Source organism: Nuphar pumila, chromosome 4 (genome assembly GCF_984573655.1).
Source record: "Nuphar pumila chromosome 4, dmNupPumi1.hap1.1, whole genome shotgun sequence".
NCBI classification, from domain to species: Eukaryota; Viridiplantae; Streptophyta; class Magnoliopsida; order Nymphaeales; family Nymphaeaceae; genus Nuphar; species Nuphar pumila.
This window is the reverse complement of record NC_143252.1, coordinates 132,076,340-132,088,039: the sequence shown is the minus strand read 5'-3', so window position 1 is coordinate 132,088,039 and position 11,700 is coordinate 132,076,340. Positions and strand designations below refer to the sequence as shown.

The 11,700-nt window shown below is 37.2% G+C and overlaps 1 protein-coding gene across 4 annotated transcripts in view; it reads left to right on the top strand.

The window, feature by feature from the left end:
- Window positions 1-335: 335 nt before the first annotated feature.
- LOC149841099 (putative cyclic nucleotide-gated ion channel 20, chloroplastic) overlaps window positions 336-11,700 on the top strand; it is a 120,510-nt gene continuing 109,145 nt past the window's right edge. Inside the window, exons 1-3 of one of the 4 annotated variants that reach the window (XM_090003592.1) lie at window positions 336-509; window positions 4,015-4,631; window positions 5,897-6,073. In XM_090003592.1, the coding sequence (XP_089859718.1) occupies window positions 4,107-4,631; window positions 5,897-6,073 (702 nt within the window). In that variant the 5' untranslated portion in view covers window positions 336-509; window positions 4,015-4,106. The remainder of the gene's footprint in view (window positions 510-4,014; window positions 4,632-5,896; window positions 6,074-11,700) is intronic. The other 3 variants (XM_090003590.1, XM_090003591.1, XM_090003589.1) reach the window with 3 other exon arrangements.

Here is an 11,700-nt window from a genome sequence, read left to right as displayed (position 1 = left end):
CGATTCAGATGTATCGGCCGATACTGTTACTCAAGTGAATATTTCGGTATCGGCTAGAAAATAATAAAAAATATTACTAACTTGACACGTGTTAAAACCATTAAAATAATTTAAAAATAACTTTCAGTATTTTTTGCATTTATAAAAAAATAGCCGATTCAAGGGTGAATCGTATAGATTTATGCCGATACGATTCATATCGGCCAATACGAATCGAGACTTCAAGTCAACAAAGGCAAACGAAGGTTTGGTGGACGAAGTGAGAAGGTGAGGGAGGGAACGAAAGGAAGAAGCCGTCGTATGATATGACTTGTCTTACAAGTAACTTTCGCGGCTTCAACTTGTCCCCGCGTTCAACTCCACACACAGAAAAGAGAAAAATGCAAACGAGAATGAAGTAGAAACCCGAGTTCCTCCACTGCTCGATTCCCTCCAGAGTCGTGTTTTTGTTTGTGGTTTACTACCGCAGGTTCTGTTCGTGTTAGAAGACGAAGAACCTGAAACTCTTGGTATGACTTGCCTACACCATCGTGCTTCCACTTTGCTCTTTCTTCTTTTTCTTTACTCTTCGTGTTTGGTAATGCACGAGTTGTTTTTCTATATGTGAATTGAATTCCATATGTGAGTTAGAAAATCTTGTGTTCGAGACGGTTTTGATGTGATTTTTTTGGCGGATTCTGCTACTTATGGTTCCTCTTTTTCTCCCTAATGATGTTTTCTCAGTCTTGTTGTAATTTTCTCTTTTCCTTCCAATCAGAGATTCAGAATGCTGGGCCTTTTGCGTTGTATGCTGCATACTCGTCTCCGAACAACATATATGTATATATATCATAGATGAAGCCCTCTCCGTTTTTCTTTTTGATTGTTTTTTCTTCCTCGTGTTTGTTTCAGCTGCAATTCGTATGCGTATACGTGAAAGTTCCCGTTGGAAAAGGAATAATCATAGAACTGCTAGAACAGCATCAACTTAAACATCGCAAGTGCTAATTGCTAAAATTATATTTCAAATCAACATATAAGGGTAACATGAAGAATAAGTACGGGAATCCCAGTGGTGGAATTGATGAAGGGGAGAGTGCCTAAAAAAGCCATTTGAGATGTGTTTGTGCATGTGCCGCATATGCACCTAAAGTTTAATATCGTTATTAACTTGTTTCAGTGTGAATATGATGTCAGATCCAAATACAGACAGCTTCCGTGCATATATTTTGCACAGAAGACAAATGCATGGTATTTCTACTGATATGATTGAACGATTATGAAGTTTAAATAATCTGTTTCTGCTCTTTGGAATGAATAATAGGATTGAACATGGTTATACCATCACATTGAACTAAGAAATACAAAGGGTAATTTTTGTTCTTTGTCTGAATAAGAAGCCAAAAGAAACGAGTACAGAATGTGAGAAAGGTTTTTGAAATGAATGATAGTTGGGAAAATGAATTTAGGTTGACTGAGATCAGATTGGTGGAATTCCAAGTGAACTCAATGTCAATTGAAACTGAAGATTATTGACTAAAGGATTGAAAGATAAGAGGGCAAGAGAATGATGAAATATATGGCCTCCCTTTCATGTAAATTTTCTCAGGGTCCATGTGATGTTTTATTGCTTTGCATATGTTCTACAATATAGCGGAACAGTTAGTATTTGCAGTATTTAACTAATGACGCATGACTGGAAGATTGTTTAAATAACAAATAGTCAACAAAACTATAATATTCACATCCAAAATACTACTGTAATAGAAATGATCAAATGCTAACTGTTATGAACTTTCTGGGCTGTGTTTTTCATCAATGTTTATTCCTCTTCTATTGTTGGAGTTGGCTTGTCAAAAGAACATTACATTGTTGGTTTAAGTTTGTTTTTCTCACCGATGTTGAGCGGTTATTGTTTCTTATGTTCTTTGTGGTCATTTATGTAAACAATAAATTACTAATATTATATCATGTTTGCCCTTGTAAGGTTTGATCTTTGATTTTCATATACTGCCGCAACTTTTTAGAGTAGTTACAACCCACCAAAAAGATGAATGCCTTTGGATACTTATGTGGTTGAAAACAAGCTTATAAAAACCTTATCATAGCCTGTATCGAGCCCAAAATAATACGTATCGTATCATAAAAAAATGTAATTTTTAATAAAAAATCCAGAAAAGTTAGATTTTTTTAGAAAAATCCTAAAAATAACACATGAAACAATGATGAATTGCACAAGATACAACCATAGAATCATATATCAAGCATTTATACTAAAACATCATCAAAGATCAAATAATAAAGACAATAATGCATGCATATCTCACAAGAACAATGCAAAATATGAAATATCGTGCAATTAAGAACATGTCACAAGACTCACAGTTTCTTAATACATAAACAAAAACAAAATAACAAAGTTTGTGAATACTTAAGTTTTACATAACCAAGTTTTTTCAAAATATAAACAAAAACAAATGTATATGATTTCAATCATTATTATCATCACCATCATTATTATCTTCCTCTTTTGCTTCTTCTTTTCCTCCTCCTCCTCCTTGTTTATCATCCACATTCACCCATCTTACTATTATAAAGGTCCTTGTCTTTTTGTCCGTCCACCCATCTGCTATGATGCTACACCCAGTTTCCTTCTATGACTGCCTCATCTCATCATAATATTCCTTCACTTTACTCACATTAATATTTAAATTTTTTCTTCTCAAATCATGATATGAAGGCATTTTATATACATACCTAATATTGGTTATAGCATCTGCCATTGCCTAAAAATGAAATGAATTTGTTGCATTGAAAGGAATGCGGGCATCATAAAACCATCTCCCAACCGTGACCTTTGCTTTCTCTACTAAATGTTTTGGGGTCATAGAAGTGTGAATGTCGGGCTGCGACCCAGAAGCAGTCCTAGGAGAAAAAAGAAATTCCTACTAGAGCCTCCAACTCTTCTTCCTCTAGAGGAACTCTTTTCTCCTCTTCTTCTTCTTCTTTGTGTACTCACACCACTACTACTAGCACCAACCACACTTTTTTCCTTCGCTGCAGAGCTTCCTACTTCTAATGCTATGCTAGGAGATACAAGATCAGAAGTAGAAAGCTCATCATCTACATCATAAATATCATCCCATGGTTACACATACCCCATTTTCACTTCATTCATCTCTTTCTCTTGCTTTTTTTCTCTCAAAGTGGTAAGCAACTGATGGCATTGCCATTTCACAGCCTCCGACAAATTTCTTATGTCCCAGCCAAATGATGCTTAACCGAGAGATACAACCAGAGAAAGTATTATGACAAAACTTGCACTCAATTTTAAATCAGTTCTCACTCATTACTTGAGTCCCCCATTGCCATGTTGGCTCATTTGATGTCATATTCTTCCAAAAACCTCAAGAAGAAGAAAAAAATAGAGATTTGTTACGTTAACCCACTTTCTTGAGTGAAAAAAGGGTGGAAATGCGCTCTTACTCGAGCAAACTGGAAAAGCCCTCTCTCTTGTGCACATATCGGTCCCCAAATCGCTCTCACGACTCCTAGGGTGCGTGGATTCCCCTTTAATGGCCTCTACATAAATGAGGAAGTCGGCCCTCAAGAGGTGTTTAAAACCCCAAAAATAGAAAATACGGTTCGGTCCTTTTTAAAGTGCATCAAGGGTGTATCGTACGATACAACTTGTATCGTACGATACAACCTGTACTGTACAATACAACCTCTATTGTACGATACAAGACATCCGATACAGATACAATATACACTTATATCACGATACGAGTGTGTATCATATCGAAAACATAATAGTAACGATACGTATCGTAAGATACGGTACAATACTTACAACACTGGTTGAGAATGCATAATATTGAATAAGTGTCTTATCTTTGGAAGCATCTACTATAGAATATTGCATTTTGCAGTAATTAATGTTTCTAGTATGCCTTTTGTTGGCCATGTTCTCTTTCATTTTTGTAATCTTCATGCCCTTTCACTAATTTGGTGTTTCTATAATGGTACTAGCAGGCATATGGTTCATGTTTTAAACTCCTACATGATCAGATTGTGGTTATTAAGAAAATAATTTGTTGGTGAGGCATTTTATGTAGTGATAGACTATGGCTGGTTATGAGAAGGAAGGGCGTTTTGACTTATCGGATAAGAGTTCTGGTGTGCATAGATACAATTTCAATAGAAGCACATCAATGTTCACACCCACCAATACTACAACATCTTACCATGAAACTGGAGACAACTTCATATCCCACACAGGTCCTCTGAGGAATGAAAAAAGAACTCCCCTTGTACCTAATAGTGGTCCGTTGTATTACAATGGAAGACCTCAAAATCTTTTGCCCTACAGTGGTCCTTTGTATATGAACAGAAAATCTGAAAATATGGCTCTCCCTATGAATAGATTGTTAAGCAGTGTGACTCCAACAGTCATGTCCCAAGAATTTCATGAAAATGGAGTGACTAACAGAGATGATACTGAATACAGCTTTTCTGGAAGGAATGAACATCTAATGAAGTCGGGGTTATTGGGAAGATGTAACGATCCATTCTGCACCACCTGCCCTACATATTATGATGCTGCACAGAAACAAAAATATGCAAAGACTTCTTCGATCCTTGATGCTAAGGTTTGTCTCTTGCCTTTGAAGAATAAATCTGCTTGGCTAATCATCCATATATTTTGAGTAAACGTTGTGTCTGTTTTTTCTGTATGATTATGATGTATTGGCATGTTCTTATCAGAAAATTTTGCCTCTTGACCAACTTACAATTATAAGGGGCAGAAATTTCTGGGTCACTGCCACTTCATACCTGATTTCTCTATTGATACTTTGGGCCTTTGGTTCCTCATCTGAGGGATATCTCTCCAATGTATTGAATTGATTGAGCATTGACTTTGAATGGTCTTGGATGCTTTTGAGTGGCCACTTTCCACTGACTTTGTTCGCTTGTGGCTGATTTGCACTGATCTTTTTTGTTCTTTGAATGCCTGGCACTGTTCTCACCTAGGTCTCTGCATCTTGTTAACATTTCTCTTACAAAAGTTACATTGTATTTTCGACCTGCCAAATTGCTTGATATGGATTCCCCATTGCCATGACAGATCATTTGAGGCCATATCTACTATGAATCCTTGTAGATCGGCAAATAAGAATTTTTAGCTGAAAACATAGAATGATAGAAGAGAAGGGTAGAGATCACTTTCTTTGGCCATCAACCTACTTTTGACGCCGATTCAAATTTTAGAGAGAATAGAGAGGAAGAACCCTAAAAACCACCAATCCCCAACTCTAGAAAACTTGAGAATGCGTGAAAACGGACTTTAGGTGTGTTAAGGAGTAAAACCACTAATATACCTAAAAAGTCCTACCAAAGCTGGTTGGACTTAAATAAAACATTACACTGCTAGAAACCCAACTCTGGCAGCGTTGGGTTCATATGATACACTTCCTATCAGGATGGATTGGTAATGTAGGATATGTAAAGACAACACTTGTATACCCTAAAACTAGTTTCAGGGTGCATTATCCATTTTCCCTTAGAAAAGTGCTGTAGCAGAATATATCATATGATTATTGGAACACTGATTAGGATATTTATTATCAATGTTGTCTTGAAATGAGGTAACAGGGCTTGCAATGTCAAAATATGAACTTTACTTTTCTTGAACTTAATTTGTGTTCTTAATATCCATTCTCTAGCAGGTTATGGGGCTTGTGTTCATCATTGCATATGTATGTATGTAGTAAATCAAAAAGATTGTAGGTTGTGTTCCTTTCTTTTCCCCCTTATATTGGTTTGCAATTTCATGATGCATTTTATGTAAGAAGTTTTTTATCTTTCCTTCATTTTCATATTGTAAGTTTATTTAGTTATTTCATTTGGTATACAGTTTGGGGATGCCAAGGATTGGGTGACAAGATCTATATATTCCATTCATTCATATATTCCAGGTGTCATGAATCCTCATGCCAAGGTCGTTCAACAGTGGAACCAATTTTTTGTTATTTCATGCTTGGTGGCTATATTTATAGACCCACTATTCTTCTTCCTATTGTCCGTGCAGCAGGTAGAACTCTATACCATGTCTTATTTGAACAAATTTGTTCATATTTATATTATGTTTGTTTCCACTTTGTAAAAATTTAAGTTCATATCATGATCACCAATATTATTATATTGGCATGGTTGATGTATATTTTTACTTGCATTTTCCATTTGCAAAAGGGGCCAAAACAATGGATGATCAAGAAAAGAGTACCTTCATTTATCTAAAGCTATTACATACTAATACCCTTTAGGGCCAATCCTCGTGTTTTACATAAAGCAAATACACAGTGGATGAAAATGCCCTTATGCATGCCTCTTTGATCAAGAAAGGAGAAACCAGAAAAAGGATAAAAGTAACCCTGTACATAACAAAAAACAACAACAAATTGCCCCTACTCTGTATATACATAATGAACTGTTGTATGCATACAATATACAATATATTTTCACTCCCCCACCCAAAAAAAACTCGAGATGGTGCAAGATGAATCATCATGGGTTTGGAGATTAGACACTGAAATGAAAGCATAGGTTGACTCTTTGTAGAGAAGTCCACAATTTGTTACATAGATCTCAAATATGGCAATCTAATTACTATTGACTAGATATGCTTACCCTATAAAGTGACCACTTTTGTCAATCTATTTGGTGCTTTCGTGAAACTCTAGATTTTGACTATATCTATGACACTCTAATTATCACAATGAACTGCAATATTCTTTTCTAACTTGACACCCATATTTGTGGAGCCAATAGCCATATAAGTTTGCACCATGGATTTATATTATGCTTCTACGATAGATAATGCAATTCTTTATTGTTTTTTATTTTTCTATGAAATTAGGGAAAAATATGCAAAAACTAGTGCTAGTGCTAGAACATCGATCTTTGACAGATACTCCAAAATTAGAATTACGGTATCCTTAGTTCAAGAGATGCTGCTGCTGAAAGAAGCATGGCAAAATGCATGGTGTCACAAGCATAATAATTGACCGTTAACAAGACTGTCATATGAATAAATTGTGGTGTACTCAAATTGTTTTACTACATATACTGCATGAGTGATATCCAATATAGAAATAGTCAAATAGATTACACTTCCTATCAATTGATGATATATGGTAGGATCAAGTGTAACGCCCCAAAATTTCAAACTTTCGAACCTTTCAGAAAACAGGCAAGAGACTAGAAAAAAATCTCTTTCCCTCAGAGTTTGTTTATGAAATCAACGTAAGACTATTCTTTTGTTAAATTTAGAAAGGCAAGCTGACAACTTTGGGCACGTTAGCTAAAAGAACCAAAACTCACAATCCATGCTACTTGCAAAACACTTGGAAAAACCACTTTCATTAAAAGAAGTTTCCAAATAGTACAAAATTCGGATATCCCAAGGAAAATCCGTTACAAAACCCTAAAACGTCCAGGACGCTAGCTAAGAGCAGAAAGAGGAAATCTTGAAGCCATCTTGCAATCGCGCCATCGCCCGTGGTGTACCTAATCATCACCTGTACCCATAAAATGGGTTAGTTTTGCGAAAAACTAGTAGGTGCACAAGAGAGACTACAAGAAACTGAATTAAGTACATTTAATTCAGTATGCTAAGCAGTTTAAAGCAGATATGCAGCTAAACAGGTAAGCCGTTCAAAACAGGTAGGCGGTTCAACGCAGGTAAGCAGTTCAAAGCAGGTAGGCAGTTCAAAGCAGGTAAGCAATTCAAAACAGATAGGCAGTTCAAAGCAGGTAGGCAATTCAAAGCAAGTAAGCAATGCAACTATCAAATGTAGAATGACGATTCATTTGATCGTAAGCTGTGAACTACTATGCAGTAAGCAAGTCTCATGACCCATCAACCAGTGTGAACAAACTTTATGTTTCGATATTACTTGCCTGCGGGTACGCGCAGACAAAACGTAGAAACAACTGAGGCTAGTTCGGGCGTCTGTTATTCTATGTATTTTTAATAACCCGAATAGCTAGTTGAGTCCGCTCTTAAGGGGATGACTTTAGCCGAGAGAGGATTCCCCAAAGGCAGGTACTTGACAACGGATGTATCCAACTTCTGCAGAAGTCCATGGTATCTACCACTTAGGATAATGTCTGGTAGTCCCTTCCCCTAACTCCAATGACTAGGGAGGCCGGATCTTTGCCCGTGGGGTGGTTGTTAACAACATGTCCATTGGAGTTTTGTACCAATCCATCATTTCCCTTAACAGAAACACAAGGGCGAATGAGTGCGTCAGGGGTAAATTAACTAACAACTCATTCTATATGCTCTGGTCTTTTGACCTAATGAGCATCTTACCTGTGAAGGCGATCCCATTTTTATATATTTACAACATTGTGCATTTAGCACGGTTCGAGGTCGCACAACCGTCTCATCCGATCATCACAGTACTAGTGTGTAGTGCACGACTATAAGTACTCTAGGATGAAAGAGGTATAGCTCCTCAATAGGAGCCTTAACAGAAGTGTTTCACAAAGATGTAATGTTTCTCAAACTTTACTTTTGACATTCTTTATCTTTTGAAACAGCCAACAACTTGTGCTACATTTGGCATGCGATTTTCTAGAATATCATCCGCTATCGTGCTATCTACATGCCTCGCATGACTCGATACCAGTCTCGATAGACGGGATACGATTCTCAACAGAACCCCCACTAAGAAGCTTGCTCAAGCCCCAATTCAGGGTTACCCAAGATATATCGGATAGACGAACAGAACCAGCCAATGACATTCTTCCAAATACTTCGCTTTGGGCAGTCATTGATGCTTTTGCGCAGCTCCCTAAATTCTCAAGTCTACTATGCAGGACTGCTCACTCGAAAAGTCAGGATCCCTCTCCTTAGACGAGGATGTATCGCTAGCTCCCAACTCAACTCTTGTCGCAAGAGAGAGAGTGGTAAATGCCCTTTGCATCCTCCACGAGGATGCCTTTATGGCACATGCAATGAGCGAAAACCTGAGCGTCATCTGCAATGACAAGACAGTAACGAAACATTTGCAAAAGCAAGAGCCTGGGCGCAAAGCGCGACGACAAAGTAAAGACATAACAGAAAGTAAAGGACAAGGATCGCGAAACCGCATCTTTGAGTTAAATGCGTACTCGTATAAATAAATATGATATATATATGTATATATATTTATTTAATTGTCCTTTTTAGTTAATTAAACTCAATTCAATTGTCCAAGTCCTCTGTGCAAACTTCCCCTACCTTGGGGAGTTGCAAGCTTGCTAGCGCCTGCGGGTATAAACGATTGATGGCTCGGGTCGCGGAGTGCGAGCGGGATCCGTTGTACGAGTTGCAAAAGCGACAGTCTTAGCAAGCTAACACAAAAAATAGAAGATCAGGGGAACAACCGCTGACCTGACGTGAATGAAGCAGAGACAAGGGCATCATGCCCTTGCGCACCTGCTATCAGTGCAAGAAGCAGGGGCAGGGGCTGCGATGTAACACCCCGAAATTTTAACCCAAATTTTTTGAGGATTTTTTTTTTGAAACAGCGGAAACCAGTCATACCATAGGGATAAGCATTCCATAACATTACAGGTGGAGCAAGACCAAAACATTTTTTTCATTTCAATATCAATGAAAATTAAGATCAGAGTTCTCACACTATCCTTGGAACAGTAAATCCAAAATCCCGATCGAAGCCTCATCCCGCAACCGCTCCTAACTTCAATTCTTCATATGAAATTTATAGGAATTAGACTACAATTGTCTAAGTAGGAATTCTGTAACTTTTAATGTGGTACATCATGAATCCAGCATGTGATATGGGTGTCATGTATGATTTTCAGCACATACAAGAATAAATAAAGGTCTATGCTACGACAATCAACAATTTATCATAAGCTAACTGACAGGTAACATTAATAACAACATTTATATATCCCACAACTACAATACGAATCCACACAATTATTCAGAGAAATGCAATTATGACAATTCATAATTCAAGTACGCATTCATACCACAAGGTACATCCATTATGCATAAAGAAACATTAAACAATACCATGAATTACAAATCAAGTAGAACAGGGCATTTAACATGTATCCATTAAACATATAACAATTAAAGAAACATATAACATATGCATGTTCTAATGCATAGCATGAGATGCACGATTTAGGTGTAATGCATGAATCCTTTTATTATCTTTCCTTAGAATTTCTTTTTCCTTTCCATATGCATGCCCTATTAAATGCATATAATTTAAGTTCCTCTTTTTAATTACTGTTCCCGCGGATACACTAAACGGGAACAAACCCCGAGGTCAAGTTAGCTTCTCAGAGTAGCTTAACACACAATTTGTATTTTATTACTGGGTTCCAACTTAGCCCTCAACTGAATCACCTTCGGAACATTATACCTCCACATTTAATGTCGAGGACACAAGGGACACCCAACACCCACAAGTGCCACTTCCTTGGTACCAAACAAACTCACAGTTGTGACCAACACACCACTCACGGGTAAAGTGACAGGCTCTCCCTAAAACCGTGGCCAGGAGAATGAACCTCAATATCGGGTTCAGGGGACAAAATTGCAGCACACAGAGTTTTTGTATCCTTACAGTCTCCCCAATACCGGAACTCTACGATCCTTATTCTCCAGATGAGATATCCCATAACGTATATTACACTGTTCTTATTCATTATCTTTTTATTAAGCGCCAATTATTGAGTTTTGCAATTTCACATGCAAAAACAAGGCAAAAGCTCGCATCTACCCCTGCGAGAACCATCACGAGACTCCAGCTCGTGGAAACACATTGAACAATGCAATATAGAGCAATAAAATCACATTTGCAAATCAACATGGAAAGTTAATCATAGGCTTGCAAATCAACATGCAACCTTAAGCTCGCAAATCAACATGCACAACTATTCACGGTCTACCACCCGTGGCAACAATAGAACAACACAATTAAAACTATCGTGTAAATATGATTATTGCGATGCATTTAAACAATTAAAGAAAGAGCAAACCAAAGCTCAAGACTCTCCAGGCCTGTGATGATTCGTTTAGACCATCGATGCATCATATGCAAAAATCATCACAACTTCAATTTATGCGATGAGGTCAACATGCCTCTAAATGCACATTCATTCAAACCGATTTAACAATGTGCATGAGTTACCACAATCATATGCATGTATTCACCATCCACGTGTAAGTGCTTTCATGTAATCACTTAACACACATGCATTCGTCCATCATTCATAAGCACATAAGAACATTTATACTTGATTTTACATGCTAAACACAAATCGATTTCGTGTATGCACATGTACTCAAAACAAATCCATAAATGCACGATAAATAAATATGTCCCATCAATGTAGGCACAAGAAACCTTTTCATGCGTTAACATCCACACACATGAGCATAACCCAGATTTAGCAATTGAAATTTTAGGGTTGCACACATTCATATCATGTATGCGCCTATATCAAAACAACTTTGCCATAACATATTAATAGACATCAAATACCTCACATGTTACAAACTATAAAGCATGCTAACATGTGCCAAATGCATGTGCACTCATGCAACCCTAACACAATCATAAGCATGTCATATCTCAATCATATGCATCTTCACTATGTGTGTCACCTACATCACATACGGGTATTAAC